General features: G+C 35.1%; 2 protein-coding genes across 5 annotated transcripts in view; both read left to right on the forward strand.

Annotated features, from left to right (window-relative positions):
- Positions 1 to 13,873, forward strand: part of PIK3C2A (phosphatidylinositol-4-phosphate 3-kinase catalytic subunit type 2 alpha) — an 87,402-nt gene extending 73,529 nt beyond the window's left edge. For all 4 annotated transcript variants that reach the window (XM_015589616.2, XM_006904735.3, XM_006904736.3 and 1 more), the window contains 10 exons: positions 2,265 to 2,434; positions 3,003 to 3,159; positions 3,848 to 3,957; positions 5,791 to 5,998; positions 7,180 to 7,304; positions 8,271 to 8,388; positions 8,474 to 8,546; positions 8,882 to 8,991; positions 9,079 to 9,204; positions 10,727 to 13,873. In XM_015589616.2, the coding sequence (XP_015445102.1) occupies positions 2,265 to 2,434; positions 3,003 to 3,159; positions 3,848 to 3,957; positions 5,791 to 5,998; positions 7,180 to 7,304; positions 8,271 to 8,388; positions 8,474 to 8,546; positions 8,882 to 8,991; positions 9,079 to 9,204; positions 10,727 to 10,909 (1,380 nt within the window). In that variant the 3' untranslated portion in view covers positions 10,910 to 13,873. The remainder of the gene's footprint in view (positions 1 to 2,264; positions 2,435 to 3,002; positions 3,160 to 3,847; positions 3,958 to 5,790; positions 5,999 to 7,179; positions 7,305 to 8,270; positions 8,389 to 8,473; positions 8,547 to 8,881; positions 8,992 to 9,078; positions 9,205 to 10,726) is intronic.
- A 3,025-nt stretch (positions 13,874 to 16,898) lies between these two features.
- RPS13 (ribosomal protein S13) overlaps positions 16,899 to 18,248 on the forward strand; it is a 3,029-nt gene continuing 1,679 nt past the window's right edge. Inside the window, exons 1-3 of the mRNA XM_006904737.3 lie at positions 16,899 to 17,034; positions 17,180 to 17,228; positions 17,417 to 17,495. Coding sequence (XP_006904799.1) covers positions 17,012 to 17,034; positions 17,180 to 17,228; positions 17,417 to 17,495 — 151 coding nt within the window. The 5' untranslated portion in view covers positions 16,899 to 17,011. The remainder of the gene's footprint in view (positions 17,035 to 17,179; positions 17,229 to 17,416; positions 17,496 to 18,248) is intronic.

The following is an 18,248-nucleotide window of genomic DNA, read 5'->3' on the forward strand; positions in this document are numbered from 1 at the left end:
ATAAATGGTATGTAAACATTTGCTATCATCGTTATCATCATTAGTAATGATTGCTGGGGGAATTAAAGAATAAAATTAACAACCAAGAATACTTTATCTAGCAAAGCTATCATTTAGAGTCGAAGGACTGATAAAGAGCTTTCCAGACAGAAATAAGCTAAGGGAATTTATCAACACCAAGTCAATATTACAGGGACTTCTTTAAGAAGAAAAAAACATGTATCAAAAACATGAATAAAGAATGGTAATAATTGCATTCCTATCAACGAGTACCTCAAATGGAAAAGAATTAAGTGCTCCAGCCAAAAGACAGAGTGGCTGAATGGATAAGAAAACAAGACCCCTACATATGCTGCCTATAAGAGACTCACTTCAGATTAAAAGACACACAGACAAAAGGAAGGGGATGGAAAAAGATACTGCCTTGATGGATCTGGAGGGTATTATGATGAAAAGTAATTCAGATAAAGACAAATATTGTGATTTCACATACATGTAGAATCTAAAGAACAAAACAACAACAATAAAAATGGAAATAAACTCATAGATACAGAGAATATTTTGAGGGCTACTAGATGGGAGGGGGTTGGGGGGATGGCGATAAAGGCAGAGGGATTAAGAAGTACAAATGGATAGTTAACAAAATAGACATAGAGATATAAAGTGTAACATAAGGAAAACAGTTAACAGTGTTGTAATAAATATGTACGGGGGAAGAAGGGCACTAGATTTAGTGGGGTGATCACTTTGTGAATTATATAGATCTCTAATCCCTGCTGTACAACTGAAACTAATATATTGTATGCCAACTATAATTGAAAAAAAACCTCATTGCATTGTACAATGTAAATATGAGGAACTCATTGTCTATTATATTTCAATAAAGCTGGGGGTTAAAAAGAGTAAAATTAACCACATGGATATGTAGAGCCATATGACTGCTCTATTCAGAAATGTAGTATCCTAAGAATAAACTAAATGCACATGCTGTAGATTAAAATATTCATTGTATGCATTTGCTGTATCTTTCTGTGATATTATGTTAGCAATTTAATCCCCAGGACAGGCAGGACTCAAATAAAAGAAGGTCCCCAGCTTTGAGAAACTTAACAGATGACACATAAAGAGTCACCAGATGGGCAACAAAATAAATTAATTGTATTACTGGATGTTTAAAGATATAAGCTGACTTTCTTTACATATAAAAAAAAACAAGCTGAAAAAAGGGAAAATATTCTTTTATTCTGGTTAATTTTTGTCCCAATGTTATTTGTGATAAGCAGCAGAGTCTGTGAGGAACAAGGTTCCACAAACACAATGCTTAAAAGATGTTCAAATGTAGCACCACATACCTATGTAAGGCCTAGTGGCATCTCTGCCTATTAAAAAGATAAAAGCTAGAGAGAGGGGTAATAACTACCTTTAGAAGGGTGGGGGTTTTTCCCCCCAAATATGAAAAAACATAACCCAATTTATAAGCTATTGAGAAAATGGATTACAATAGTGTTGTAAGAGAGTGATGAATTACTTTAATCTTTGTAACTCTGCCTCCTTTAAATTTTTTTTCTTTCCTGTCATCATCAGGCTCTTGCACATAATAAATGTTCTTTGGTTTATTGTTGCTTCAGTCTCTGCCCTTCTTTTCTTGTCCACTCTGAGGTCGTCAGCTTCTTTGTCTCCATGGTAACTTGGATCACTTTTCCTTTGGTCTTTCTTTGCGCACAGAGTCTGTCCTTGGGCTCTGGACCACTCCACGTGGGGAAGGAACTTTCTCTTCCTGACCCTGCCTGCCATCCGTACACTTCCAGATATGTAGCCACTTAGATTTTTATTGTAGATAGAATTAGCCATTTTCTGAAACAATAGACACAGTTAACAATTTAAGTTCAAAATCTATTTTTCTTAAAGCACATAATCTTAAAGTCTCCTAAACTCCCATGTGCAGAATTATGAGTCAGCTGCCTTTCCTGCCAGCCCCTCAGTTTCTATTTGGGAACTTTTTCATGATTTAAGCATCATGACAACCTAAGAAGATGCTGTCGCCAACTGAAAGAAGAAACTTAGAAGACTTTTTTTTTTTTGCTTTTACTGATAATGTTTCAGCTAATCTGTTAGATTAAATGGAATTTTTCTTCCTGTAAAGTGTTGCTCAAACATTGATGTGCTTCTTATTAGATAAAAATTGACGCTGCTTTGTCCAATAAAATCCTTTCATTTCACACACAAAATTTTTTTTTTCTAAAACTTTTATATCTTTATTTTAGGCTTCTGAGAATTTTATCTATTCTTGTGCTGGATGCTGTGTAGCCACCTATGTTTTAGGCATCTGTGATCGACACAATGACAATATAATGCTTCGAAGCACAGGACACATGTTTCACATTGACTTTGGGAAGTTCTTGGGCCATGCACAGATGTTTGGTAGCTTCAGAAGGTACTAGTATTGTTATCATTGTTGCTGAAGAAAAAAGACGCTTCCTATTTCACAAATTAATGTCCCAAACCCTGCCTTTTTTCTTGCTATTCTTTGTTGCCTTGTAGCTCCCTTTGGGCATAACTGGGGATGAAAAAAGCCCTAAGAGATGACTTTACTACAAGAATGAGTAGGCATGTGTAACCTTCGCTGAAGTGAATTAACATGTATTTTATCTAGTTAGTGGTACCTATTGGAAAAGTTCTCATTCGTATAATGGCAATGAGTACAAAATTTTTCTCTATATTTGTAACTAATGTTCAATCTCTGTTTGGGTATGTTGGATTTATAAATATCACCTTGGGGAATATTTTCATATGTAAGTTCTGCATAAATAATGAAATTATATGATGATTTTCCTGAAAATGTGAGTTTTTAAGAATTAGCAAATTCAAAACTGCCTGGTGCTGTTTCCCAGTTGGAAATTGCTATGACTCAGATAGCTTAGCTCAATAACCATGTAATAACAATAGCACTGTGTGAATATTTTCTGTAAAAAATATTTTGTATGTACTTTCTTTTTAAATAGGGATCGGGCTCCTTTTGTGCTGACCTCTGATATGGCATATGTCATCAACGGGGGTGAAAAGCCCACCATTCGTTTCCAGTTGTTTGTGGACCTCTGCTGTCAGGCCTACAACTTGATAAGAAAGCAAACAAACCTCTTTCTTAACCTGCTTTCACTGGTAATTCTGTTCTTTAAAAGCATTGAATTTATTTTATATTAATGCTTCTGTGTTTCAATTTTTAAAAAAGGATCCTTTGTGATTTTGGAATAAAATTTACTAGTTTAAAATGTCAGATATATTATTACCAACATATTTAAAAATTGTTATATGAAGTATATCAGACACCATTTATACAAAATATAAAAAAATAAGGTTAAAGGGTAGTTCCTCTGCAGGTGAGGAGGAGGAGTAACCTAAAGGGGCCCTGAAGGGGTCATCTGGGATGCTGGTAGGTGTTTTGTGTCTTAATCTGGGTGTGTACGGATTGTGAACATTCATTAACCTGTACACTTAAGGTTTCTGTACTTTTCTGGATATATATTAAGTAAAAAGTAAAAATAAACAGAAAAAAACCCACTGTGATTATGACTAAACTTGATGTAAAAACAGAGTGCTAGACAAGATGAATTTTACAGCTTTAATTACATAAACTGACTTTGTGACTGCCAACAATTGACTTCTTTGGCTTCATTTTTTTTTTCATTTATAAGAAAATCACTTAGATTTCTAAAACACTAACAAACTCTTCAAAACTGATTGTTTTTGTTTGCTTTAGTTCTGATTACCTGGCCAGCTTTTAAGAAAGAGTGGAAAAAAGACTTTAAAAAAATTTAACTTACAAACTTTTTTTTCTCCTTTTCTATAGATGATTCCTTCAGGGTTACCAGAACTTACAAGTATTCAAGATTTGAAATACGTTAGAGATGCACTTCAACCCCAAACTACAGATGCAGAAGCTACAATTTTCTTTACTAGGTAAGGTATATTAAATATATTGGAGACACAGCTTTGCTATGTTTTCCTTAGTATAAACAAATTCTATATCCAAATGCTGATTTATAGGAAAACGTTGATTCACAGTATTAGCAAATAGTAGGTTAAAATTTTATTTAGTGAATAAGTATAAAAGATTTGCAACATCATTTTAAAAAACACATTTTTTTCTTAAAATATGATCTCAAGGTTCATTTAGATATGATTTCAATTATAAACATCTCGTTTATGAACTATTTCTGTGAAACATTTTCTGCAGTGCCAAATATAAGGTTTTCCCCTAATATGATATCTGTACTAATCTATTTTTGAGGATTCTGCCATAACATTTTTAATTGATACCTTAAGTGCTTTATTAAAATGGCGAACTCTGCAATACTGCTGTAGTAAATTGTCATTATATGATGTAGTACTTTAAACACATATACCAATGATTGCATTTGAATTTTTCATTATTGCTGTAAAGGCAGGTCTTCCTGGAAAATATGTTCTAAATGTCTGCCAACCAGGTTGCTCACTGACTAGTGCCATCTCATCATAATGCCGGAGCAAGGAGGGGCACATAGGCTTATGTTCTTTTCTTTCCTTTTTCTCTTGCTTTCTTCCTCTCTGTGGAGAAGAGGTAGAAAACACTGGACTGGACTTCCCTAGTCTCAAGACTCTAGGCTGAATTGAATTAAAGGAAGCTGACTTTTGTATAGCCTTCCAACTAATCCTGATAATTTAGGTATTGGTGTTTTTTTGTTTGTTTGTTTGTTTTTAAATAGATTTGTTGGTTACTTTGGGCAAATCTGTAAAGCAGGCATATATTAGTCTGCTTGGTCTGCCATAAAAAAATATCATAGATGAGATAGCTTAAACAAAAAAGTTTATTTTCTCATAGTTATGGAGGCTGGGAAGTCCAAGATCAAGGTGCAGGTGGATTTGCTTCCTGTGAGGGCTCTAGCTTATAGACAACTGACTGCCTTCTTGCTGTTTTCTTGCATGAAATAGATAGTGTGAGAAAGCAGATTTCTTGTCTCTTCTTTTAAGGACACCGATCTTGTTGGATCAGGGCTCTACACTTATGATATCATTAACCTTAATTACCAAGTCCGTATAGCCCTATAGAGTTGAGGCTTCACTGTATGAATTTTGGGGGACACAAATATTTAGTCCAAAGCAAGGCAAAAACCTTTCTGTGGGGTTCTGTCACTTTTCTCTTTCTGGATTCCTTTATCCTGTTTCTGAGACTTGTTTTCTTTGCTTTCCTTAAATGTTTTATCCAGGCCTACCTTCCAAATTTATTCCCACCAAATTCCCTTTCCTGTCAAAACTTCTTTTCCTAACTGAGGGAAGTTAGGATTATCTGAAGAAGGACTCTGATACCAGATTCTACTATTTGATAGAAGAGATTTTAAAAAATTTGGATTACTCTGGATGTTTCCTTCTATACATGTGTAGTTGTCATCTGCCTCCGTTTATTACAAGGGAATAAAATAATGAAATCTTTTTGGCATTATACCAATCATCTTCTGTCCTCAATAGCTTTTAATTCCTATTGGACTCCAGAGGGCTCAAGAAATCCAAGGATCATTTCGTGGAATAGGATGGAATAGAGACTCTTGGGCTAAATTTCTTTTTTCTTTGGAGTGAGATATATTTTAACGGGTTTTTGGCCTATAGAACAAAGGGAATCCTTGGCGAAGTGAAAATCTGCTTAATATTTTAAAAGATTTAAAGTTTTTTTTCATCTTTTATTATGTTAAAAGAATTGAGCATGTATGTGTTCTCATGAACATTTACTGTTAACACATTTTCTGATTATTTTTGTAGGCTGATCGAATCAAGTTTAGGAAACATTGCCACAAAGTTTAACTTCTTCATTCACAACCTTGCTCAGCTTCGTTTTACTGGTCTTCCTTCCAATGATGAACCCATCCTTTCATTTTCACCCAAAACTTACTCCTTTAGACAAGATGGTCGAATAAAGGAAGTCTCTGTTTTCACTTACCATAAGAAATACAACCCAGATAAACATTACGTAAGTTTGGTTTTTTGTATTTGTAGAGACTCATGCCTATGTATTTGTTGCCCTTTCCTACTCCCTTTGCTGACTCTGCTACAAAGTTTCAAGCATTTGTTCTTTTCATACTTTTACCCATGATCCAAAAATAAATAAATGTATTTGGAGCATCCATAATTGTTTTTTGGTATTTATTTCTTCGTAAATTTGCTTCAAAATCATGAGACAAATGATATTCTTCTTTTTGGGGACAAAACTAAAAGGGTAGTACTTTTTATCTTCAATTTGTTCTTAATATCAAGGGTAAAGCTTGCTCATTGTAACAAATTGAACAAATATAAACCCACATAAAGTAAAATTCTCATTCCACTGTCCAGGGATACAGTATTATATTACAAACACACAGTTTGTTTTTGAAAAATAGGATCTTCAGTGTGCCCTCCCCAGTGGTATAGTATAGCATTATCGTCATTTTTTGCTGTTATTTTTTTACCCTGTGCTAATATTTTTGTTGGATAGTACTTTGCAGCACTGTCAGTCTTTAAAATTTTTGACAAATTGGTAAATTTTAGAAAGCGACTTTACTATTTTAATTTTCACCTTTTTTATTATTAGTAAATTTTTGTATGTTTGCTGAGTATTTTATCCTAGCACCATTTTATCGAGCACTCCATTTCCTCCCTACAATGTTTATAAAGCCACCTTTAAATACACTAAATCTATGTATATATAGCCCTGAATTTATTTCTTCTGTAGCTATATCTGACTCTTTCTGCATCAGTATTTTACCGATTTTATAATAGTTTGTATCCCACAAGCTAAGTTTTCCCTCATACTCTGGTTGCCATAAATTTTGTTTTTTCTTATTACTCTCTTAAATGAACTTAATATTTTCATTGGAAATGCACTAAATTTATAAATTTGGGAAGTACATTTATTATATTTAATCTTGGAAATAAAACGACTTTCACTTTCCAGTTCTTATTTCTATATCTTACAATGGTAAAGATCACCCTTAGAATGTAGTTAGATGTGCTACAAATACGATGAGTTTTATATTTGCTGTTTCCTATTGGTGACATGTATATTACCAAGTTAAAAGCACTTTGATTACACATCACCATCAAGCTATACGTTTTCTTTCTGTCAGGAAAAGTTTTATTATGAATCTAATGTATTTGGGTGTGATTTCTTTTCAGATTTATGTAGTCCGAATTTTGAGGGAAGGACAGCTCGAGCCATCATTTGTGTTCCGAACATTTGACGAGTTTCAGGAACTTCACAACAAGCTCAGTATTGTTTTTCCACTTTGGAAGTTACCAGGGTATGTTCCATCCATGTACATTAATCTTTTTTTATAGGAAAAAAATTTATTATCAAGTATAGGTCAAAAGCTTTGTAAGATAACTTAAGACTTAGTAAAGTACTGTGGACCACATGTGATTTACTTTTCTTTGTATCACAAGTGTGTAATACAGTACTAGACATAGACAAGTAACTAAGTTTTTGTTGAATTAGTAAATGAATAAATGATCAAGCTTTTAAACTTAAAAATATAGAATTTTCCAGCTTTCTAATTTAAGTAAAGCTTTAAATTTGTTGTCTCTACCACAGTAAGCAACACAAGATAATAATTTGGAATCCTGGTTTTAAAAAGTCAGATTTTAAATCACAGCACAAATAATCTATTAGGGCTATACTGAGCTCCTGAAAAATAAAAAGCTGAGGCATTGAGACTGTTAATCAGAATCTTAGTGCTTAGTTTTGTTTCTGATACCCTTTGGAAACCTTCAGTTTTAATGTAGCTAATGATCATTTAATGTAGATTTCTTCTGTCAAGTTGCTTAAATTCTTCTCATACTAGATTTCAAGAGTAAAGAGGAAGCAAAGTGGGTATCAGAGTTTATTTTCAATATTTTGATTTGGGCTCCATGTCATTTGTGGATTTTAACTGATACTACAATAGCCATGGCTGATTGAATAATGACTATTTTGGAGGATAAGATCTGCATAAAATATTTGCGAATAATCTTGAGAAGAAATAGTATAGCAAATTAGCAAAACCATGTACTTTATGTACCAATGTTCATAAAAAGATAATGGATACTTGAACTATTTCAGCTCTATTACTTGGAAGAGAAATCATAAAATTTACATTATAGTGGATTGAGACTCTACTTTGTATTTAAGTATATAAAAAGTATATTTCTAAGTAAAATGTACTTGATTCTATAAGTACTTTCAGATGAAATAATTTAAATCCTCCCTTGTTATTGTTTTTCTTTTACAGGTTTCCTAATAGAATGGTTCTAGGAAGAACACACATAAAAGATGTAGCAGCCAAGAGAAAAGTTGAGTTAAACAGTTACTTACAAAGTTTGATGAGTGCTTCAACGGACGTAGCAGAGGTGACTGTCCTAACTGAAAAATAACATACTGTTTTTGTGCTACATAATATTTAAACTAACAGATCTTTTTCCTATTCTATCTTAGTGTGATCTTGTTTGTACTTTTTTTCACCCTTTACTTCGTGATGAGAAAGCTGAAGGAATAGCTAGGTCTGCAGGTGAGATTTTTTTTCTCTTTATTGATATTTCATGGCTTCCCTATGTCCTACAAGTCTTTAACTTCTCAGTGAATATGATAGTGACAGTGGGGTTCCTGGCTATGGTCCAGTGAGAATGGGAGGAGGGTATTTATTTAAAGCCAGTGTACTTTTAGATAAACATAATTTTCCTAATAGAATGTGATTACCAAAGAAGTATATATCCAATGGTCTACCAGGTTCTTTACCTTTTTTTTTTTACTCCACATGTCATGGTATGGAGTTAAAGCAAAGGTTTTTTGTTGCAGCTTGAACCACTGCAAGCAAAATAAAGATGAACATATTTATATTTTCAGATGCAGGTCCCTTCAGTCCTACTCCAGGCCAGATAGGAGGAGCAGTGAAATTATCTGTCTCCTACCGAAATGGTACTCTTTTCATCATGGTGATGCACATCAAAGATCTTGTGAGTGATTATAAATAGTGATGATTATAGAGGAAACCCATTCCTTGGTAGGAAGCATTACTGTTAAGGGAATGCTTTTCTTTATAGGTTACTGAAGATGGGGCTGACCCAAATCCATATGTCAAAACCTACCTACTTCCAGATACCCACAAAACATCCAAACGTAAAACCAAAATTTCACGAAAAACTAGGAATCCAACATTCAATGAAATGGTAAGTTAAAGTCATTTCTAAAAATTTCCTAGATCTGTTGTTCTAAGATTTAAAATTTTAAACACTTTAAATTAACATTTTTTAGATATCATTTGCTGAACTGCTTATTGTACTAGTAAAGCAAATCAATAGCAGTCCATTGCTGTTTAACAAAGTGATGCAGAATTGAACCCTCAATCATAAACTTTAGGTTTTAAGAAGATTTAAGGGGCCATTATTCCACTACCTTTCCAGTGCCTGAACCCCTTCTACAACATTTTTAAGAAGGGGATGCCCAGTCTGTGCTGAAATTTTTCCAGGTCATCCAATTTGTTTGGGGCAGCTCCAACTTGTAGACTATTTTTTATACTAAGCTGAAATCTTCCCTCTCTGTTTGCATCTGTGAGTCTCAGTTGTACCTGTTGGAACCACACAGAACTATTCTTCTACATGGCAGCCCTTCACATAATTGAAGTTGAAATGCCCTCCTGTTTATTCTTTTGTTGTTGTTATTGTTATTTCTTATAGTCAAAGGTATGTTTTTGCCTTTTCCTGTTTATTCTTTTCAAACATCTTCAGTACCTTTACTTTGCTTGATACAATGTAGTTTACAATCATCCTCCTAACTTGTTTTGGTCTGCCAGCTGACCCTCTTAATGCAGAGTGCTCTGAACTGAAAGCAGTAAGCAAAGCATCAGCTAAACACTATAGAGCAGAACTGTGGCTTTGCTCAGCTACTCATGGTCAATTTATAAACTTAATCATCTATTAAAACCCACTAACCCTTAGTCAGCTACTTCTTTGGGATAAACATTGCATTATTTATGGATATTAGTAGTAGCGATTTTTTTCGAGTTAGTGTTCTACTTTCAAGAAAATGAAATGTGGTCAGTTTTTTAGTTCTTACAGTCAGACAGTATAAAGGACAAAATTAAGGTGATGTTTCTCAGAAGTTATGGTGAGGCTTTCTTGAAAAACACAACCTAAATGTTGAATGTGGTGTTTGAAGGAGAGTAGCTTTTCAACACTCCAGATTTTGCTGTAGTGCTTTTATAACTGGTGTGTTTGCATTGAATTATGTTAATCAGAAATTAGCATTTCATGGTAAATAAAATCCAACAGAAAATAGATAACAAAGGGAAATTTTAATCTCTCATTTTTTGTAAAATCTAATTGTTATCCCAGCTTGCTTCCTTCAGTGCTTTTTATCCCAGCTATTAGATCATCTTAATGCATGCTGCCATGTAATTTCTTTTCCCTTCTTCATACCTCCATCTCTGTAAAAAACATGCTTTTAGTTTTTAGCCACTAATAATTTTCAACTTTGTATATTCCTGTGTCACTCAGAGGAATGATAACACAATCTGAGACTCTTGAAATTTATCTAAAGTCTGAGACAAATCCCACCAGATGCGTCATAATCAATGTTATTAATTATAGTTACTCTTTGAGGAATAATTTCATTTATGTTTTTACTTAAAATAATCCAAGAAACCAAACAATTTGTAACTTTGTTTGTTTGTTTGTTTTGCCTTTGCTCTAGCTTGTGTACAGTGGATATAGCAAAGAAACCCTAAGACAGAGAGAACTTCAACTAAGTGTACTCAGCGCGGAATCTCTGCGGGAGAATTTTTTCTTGGGTGGAATAACCCTGCCTTTGAAAGATTTCAATTTGAGCAAAGAGACGGTTAGGTGGTATCAGCTGACTGCAGCAACCTATTTGTAAGCTAGTGAATTTGTGAGCTTTGGAAGCAAGAACAGTTAAAACATGTGTGTGCTTGCACACACACACACACACACACACACACACGAGAACTTTGTATAGTATTTTTATACTCGGACGGAAATTGTAAAGTAAATGTACTTGCTGCATTTCAACACACGTGTTGGACCAACAGTCACCTAACTAACATGAATTTGTTGAAGCCATTGGCTTTTTAAGTCATTATATAGAATGCTATAAACCCTAAACTTAATATATAATAAGTCCTAAAAAAGACTTGGAGTTGGTGAAGGATTTAATCCTCTCTTGAGTAATAGCTTTAGTCTGGTCTGTTTTGCATTGTTTCTCACACAGACACAACCTGTTTGTTTCCTGTTTTTTGCACCTTCTATAGCCTTTACCACTGTGCGTGTTCGCAGACACCAAAGGAAAGGAAAGGTGCAGGATGTTACCATAAAATGCAGCTGCTATTCACAGGGCCGGAAAGCAAAGCACAAATAATAGTTATGTTAAGAACTACTAAGTAGTTTATAGAAGTAGGGGGGAAATAATATTGATTTATATTATTCATGTCTTTAAAGCCTTTTTCAGAATTAAGTGCCAGTCATTGAAGTTGTAAATAATGGTGCCTTAACTTCATATGCTTCCTGGCACTTCATTCTGATTTTTTCCAGACTTGATAACTAATTAGTAAGTAGTTTTCACTCACTTTCAGCTTACTCAAGACAAGAAATTATGTACATTTACTAGTGTTTTTCCCACAGAAATGTCATTTTCTCTACTTCTGATGTGTGATGTAGTTAAACAGTCAGCCATTTGACTTATGTTTTTGTTGCCAGGTAACCGAGATTCCTTGCTCTAGCTAGCTGTACACTAAATTCCTTCATTCCATTATAATCCTACATTTATTCCTAGCAGCGTGAGTCAAAGTTTGGTAGTTTCCTTTCCATAGATCTATATTCCTCTCCCTCATTAAATAAGTGAAAATTGTTTACCCATGCGCCCATTCCTGTTTGGTAGAAGAACTCCATTAGTAGGCAGACTCTTCACAAGAGGCACAGGACAAGAATTCTAGGGTCCAGACTGAGTATTAATTTAGACTTTTATAGCAAAGTTTGTCTTTTAAGCTGTCTTACTTATATTTGTAAGCACTGTACATTCACATAAATTACTTAATATAATGAGACTCAGAACCATAAGGGACATGATCGAAATTATTATAAGTAATCATTAAGATTCATTTTTATTAGTTATTCATTCAACTTCACAGCTAGTATGTGTTTAGTTTGGATAAATATATACATATATCAGTTCTCATGGCTAAAATAGAAAATCACTTTTTAAATGGTAATAGAGATTGTAGCTATCTAGGTGCTGTGAGATGACAAAATAAACAATAAAGAATACCAAGAAAGGACAATCTCCAATTCAGTTGTCCGGAACAGAATTTTTATGAACTATGCGAATGTTTAATGAAAATGGTGATACCTGCAGAACAGAAATAGAAGACTTGAGGATATATCAGTGGGACAGGCTAAAAAAAAAAAAAAAACTTGAAATTTTTGGTGCCTAACACTATGGTCCATTTTTATGAAACCCCCCGTTAGCATGATATATAAATATCTTTTTTTAAATGTTCAAATGTGTTGTCTATTTAATACATTAATTAAAATGCAGAACAAAGCCCCACCATTTATTTCGTTTTTCCACATAATAGTTAACATTTTCTTAAAGTGTGTAAGTAGCTTTGCAAATGTAAAGAAGTACTAGATATTTTCACTTAAGTTTTTGAGACCTAATTCCATTCCATGAGTTGTTACTTAGCCGCTGTAAAAAGAAAGTATGGTTTTGGTAAAAGGTCAATGTTAATTGGACTCAATGTATACTGCCTATTTGCAGTCTGTTAATGCAGCGTCTCTTAACACAGATACTAGAGCTAGAAAATGTGATGTCACTTTTCAATTACAAGAAATCTGGATTCTTATCTAAAAGTATATATTATGATTACTGCTATACAGTTAACCAGAGTTCAGAACAAGTGGTAATGTTTTCTCTTAGTTTAACTGTTTTCGTGCCTTCTTTGGTCATTAAAAAACCACACACACCTTTTACATATATTTTAATATAAGTTATTTCTTTGTGAAATGCTAATCTTCAGCCCTTACCAAAAAAAAAGAAAAATTAAAAAGGGACAGAGACGCCTCTTTGCACTACTACTATCAATAGATTTTAAATCAGTTGTGTTTTTGTAACATTTTTTTAAAGCTTGCATTAAATAAAACAAAAGTTTAAATAAACTGGCCAAGACACTAATTTTTATGTATAATCACAATGTTTTATATCTATCTTTATCAAATTAAAAATAATTATGCTACATGTAAGTCCTGCACCAGAAGAATTCTTTCCCCTTGCAGTGTTTTGGGATTTGAAAATAATGGTTTACTCCAAGAACCTATTATTTTCTCTACTGAGGAACCCAATGTAGAGCTTGCACTGACTTTTTTATTACTGCCTTTATAAACATCAGTAGGTAGCTAAATGTTAGAGCATGAGTGATCTCTGATAAAGTGTTCTTTTATCTTTTCAAATTAAAGTTGTATAAAAGTTTTGATATCTTGCCTTAAATTGGTTAACTGTTTTTCTAGGAATCAAATATTGTGGCATTTTAAAAAAGAAAACATTCAATTTTGATACTTAGACTTCAGATCAAAAAGGACTGAAGTCACACTACTTTGATCTATAGATTTACTTACATGCTGTTTGACTAACTGCAAATATGAATGAATATGGCAATTAGTCTTAATCTGTAAGAACCAAACCCTTTAATTATATTAAGGTAGTGAGTAAAGATGTATATTTTTATTAATAACCTTGCATATATTCATTCAGTGGATTGAACGTGACTTCATAACTGTACTACGATTGTATTAAAATATTTCTGGAATAAAGGAACTCTGTTATCATTTCTTTCCTCGTCAACATAGTAACATTTTTGGTTCCAAACTTTGAGCTCACTGTTGCTGTTCTTTGCATCTCACCCAGGAGTTTATTGGGTTCAAATAATCCTGAATTCCAGAACTGGTCTGTCAGTTGCCTCTAAAGATGCCCTAATAGTGTCTGATTTCTAAGTGTTGTTCTATGAAGATCTAGATTGCCACTTTCGTAGAGCCCCGTCACCATTTTATGGAAGTGAAATGCTTTTGTGAGTATGGCCCCTGGTTTTTGGTAGTTTATTTGAATATTAAATAGTGTAGGAACAGCCATGTTATAGACCTATCTACATAACAGGGAAATGTAGATTCTTCTACTACCATACCATAACATGTAAAAGGGTCCAGATACAATTAGAGCCAGTTTCTCTTGGAGTGATGAACTCAGTTTCTGTCAGGGGGCGAAAAACTTTATTTCACCCCTACTCTTTTGAAACTCTTATCATGTAAATTTTAGACATATAAAATTAGACAACAGTATAACGAACTCCATGAATGAATCCATCATAAATCTTCAACAATTTTGATTCTTTATTAACTAGGATGTGCCTAGGCGTAGATATCTTTTTATTTTTTCTATTTAGGATTATGAATCAGTAGCATCAGTTCTGAATAATTTATTATGACTTCAGTTCACTACTTCTGTCAACTGTTTAACCTATTCATTGAGGTTTAATTTTGGTGGTTGTATTTTTCATTTTTAGAACAACTATTTGGTTATTTTTGTTTGAATCATGATTTAGTAAAGACATAAGACTGACAAGATCAATGAGGAAAGAAGTTTTTCAACAGATGGTGCTGGGACAGTTAGATAATCACATGCAAAAGAATGAAGTAGAACTCTTACAACATATATAAAAATTGGTTCAAAATAGATCAAAGACCTAAACATAGCTAAAATTATAAACTCTTAGAAGAAAACATAGATGTACATCTCTGTAACCTTGGATGAACGGGTTTCTTTAAGTATGACACAAAGCACAGGCAACAAAAGAAAAATAGATAAATTGGGCTTCATCAAAAGTAAAATTGTGCATCAAAGGACAGGCACTATTAAAGTAAAAAGACAACTTTATTAATGACAACTTTATGATGGGAGAATATTCACAAATTATATATCTGATAAGGATCTGGTATCTAGGATATATAAAAAACTTAAAAACAACAGAAAGTCCACCCAATTTATTTACGGGCAAAGGACTGAACAGACGTTTCTCCAAAATGGCCAACAGTCACCTGAAAAGATGCTCAACATCATTAGTCATTAGGGAAATACAATAATAAGTTACTATTCATACCCACTAGCATGGCTAGAATAAAACAAGTGTAGGATGTAGAGAAGTTTATCGCATTTTGTTTATCTTGGAACTGTCATTCATTGCTGGTGGGAATGTAAAACAGTGCAGCTGCTGTGGAAAACAGTTTGGCAGTTCTCAAAAAGTTATTTATGACCCAGAAATTTACGTACTGTGTGTGTATAAAATCTCAAGGAGATTTGAAAACGGGTACTCAAATACTTGGAACACAAATGTTCACATCATTATTCATAATGCCCAAATAGTAAAATGAGCCAAATGTCTATCAACCGAGGCACAGATATATCCATACAATGGAATATCCAGCCATAAAAAAGAATGGAGCACTTACATATCCTACAACATGGATGAATATTATGCTAATGGGAGAAACCACACACCGAGCGCCACATAGTCCATTTATATGAAATATCCAGAATAGGGAAATCCATAGAGACAGCAAATTAGTGGGAGCCAGGGGCTGTGGGGGAGGGGAGACTGGAGCCTGATCGCTTAAAGAGTTCAAGGCTGCTTTTTGGGGTGATGAAAACTCCTGATTAGTGGTGATGGTTACACAATATTGTGAACATACTAAAAGACACTGAAGTGTGCTTTAAAATGGTTAAAACAGCAAATTTTATGGTTTATAAATTTGACCTCAAAAGTATAAAAGTTCACATGATTTTTTAAAACCATTCAATCACTGAACCTCTGCCTTTAATAATTGTGTTAATACTGATTTAGGTAGTAGAATTATTGTAAAAAATCGAAAGTTTCCAATTTATAAAAGTTCTCAAAAAAGCATGCCTCATATCAAGGCAATAGGGGTTGGCTTAATAGAAGGTAAACACCATCTGATTAAAGTTCAACACACTCGACTACATATTTTATCTGATATTGATACAAACATGGCCAGATAAGGTGAATTAAAAACTAGTGGAGGGTTTAAACATGAAAACCAAACCCCTGATATAATAGTTATAATTCCTATTCCCTGAATAAATATTTGAGTTGACATTCCTATATCCTTATTAGAAAAGTTGTATGGTCTAATAACTGATTTTTTATTTATTTTTTTAACCAGAGTAGTAGTCTCAAAACAATCTAGCACTGGGGTTGGTTATATCATAGACATCCCTCAAATAATCCACTACAAGACATAACTGTGATAAGTCAGGGGCTGAAGGCAATTCATTCCAGCAATGCACACACACACTGGAATCCAGGTAGCCATTACAATTAATTACTTCCAGCGTAGCACATATCACCATGGTATTGTACTAAAGAACTTTTTAAGGGCAGAGACAGACGGTATCTAGTGCCAAGATTAAGGATTGGCACTGGTGAACAAACGAACGATTGTATATGTCTGAACTTCAGGCACCCAAATTTGCTTGGGGGTGGGGCGCAGATAACGGCCTTCCCTAGTACAGGGACTAAGTCCACCAACCCCTGCAGCTGTCTCTGCTCCATGCCCTCTCCCTGTTCAGGATTCGAATCTGTAAAATCTTGCTTCTGGCAGCACTTCCAGAAGCGCACAGTACCGGCTGGAAGAGGACTCAAATTCCCCACTCCAGCCACGAGCCGCCCCAGTGACCGATGCATGCTGGGATATGTGGTTCCGCTGGCTGAGAAATCTACTACTATATTGAAATGCATTTCGGGATATGTAGTCACGCGGTCCCCGAGAGCCACTCAGCGTAGCTCTGCCTCTCGCACGCGAGGAAGCGGGGACGTGTGAGGTCACTTCCTGCGTGCTGGGTGGCTTCCTACGGTTTCACAGCCCTCGCTCTCTTTTGCGCTGCCTGTCCGCCGCCATCATGGGTCGCATGCATGCTCCCGGGTGAGCTCCGGTTTCTCAGCGGGTTGCAGGGCTCTGCTGCGGGGGTGTGGGCGAAAGGAGGGAGTGTGGGCAGCGGGTCCAGGGAATGACTTGAGTTGCTGTGGCACCGACCGCCACTTCACCTTAAGACTGCTTCTTTCCCCAGGAAGGGCCTGTCCCAGTCGGCCCTGCCCTACCGCCGCAGCGTCCCCACAGTAAGTAGCGTGCGGTGACCGGGGAGAGATGGGGGAGGAGGGTACCATTTGTGGCTCGGGGGAAGTGGTGCCGGGATGGGGCCATAAGGGCCGTGTGTGCATGAGGAGCACGACTTTGAGAGTGGAGGGATCGCTGTGCATAGGTACCATCCCTGGTTTCTCGTTCTAAGGCTGTTTTCTACCAATAGTGGCTGAAGTTGACATCTGATGACGTGAAGGAGCAGATCTACAAACTGGCCAAGAAGGGGCTGACTCCCTCACAAATCGGTGAGTGTTTTCTCTGATGTAGCCCCTTCCGCCTGCCCTCGTGTAACTTCTTGAAAAAGGCCACCCGGGGTTGGTGGTAAATGTGTCCCGTAAGTGTTTTGCAAATCTTCTCTTTTTTCTGTCTTTACTGTTGAGGGCCGAGACCTAGCCTTCATTTGTTGAAATCTCAAATTCTCATTCAGAAGACGGTAAAATTATAAAAACGTTTGCCAAAATTTAATTGAGTATATATACTATCGTCTGGGCACTCTCCTGAGTGCATTGTTTTATGCGTTCTACACATATTGATCTCGTTTAATTCTGACAGCAATACTTTTCAAGTAAATATTAGTAGTTTTCCTCATCCTGACAGTTGAGGAAACTGAGGCACAGTGTAGCTAGATAAGTAGCCCCAAGTCACACTTCTTGAGTGAAGGAGTTGGGATTGGCTACTTAGTGCTTGTTACACTTTCGCCACAGTTAGATATGGTTTGAACCTCAGCTGTGTGTGGCTTAAAAGTTTATTTGGCAAATGTTTGCCTGCTACGTGGTTATGGACACTGAGAATATAGTAGTTGTAAACGGGCAAAATATCTGCTCTTCTGGAGTTGAGTATCTAATGGAGGTATCACACACAATAAGAAATATATAGTAGACTGTTCAGTAGTCAGATGTGCTATTTTGAGAGTTTTTTTAAAAAGTGCATAAAATTTTCAGAAGAAATTCTGATATTCTTAATAAACTGGTTTTAATTGAACAGATGTACACAGCAGG

This window comes from Pteropus alecto, unplaced genomic scaffold (genome assembly GCF_000325575.1).
Source record: "Pteropus alecto unplaced genomic scaffold, ASM32557v1 scaffold120, whole genome shotgun sequence".
NCBI classification, from domain to species: domain Eukaryota; kingdom Metazoa; phylum Chordata; class Mammalia; order Chiroptera; family Pteropodidae; genus Pteropus; species Pteropus alecto.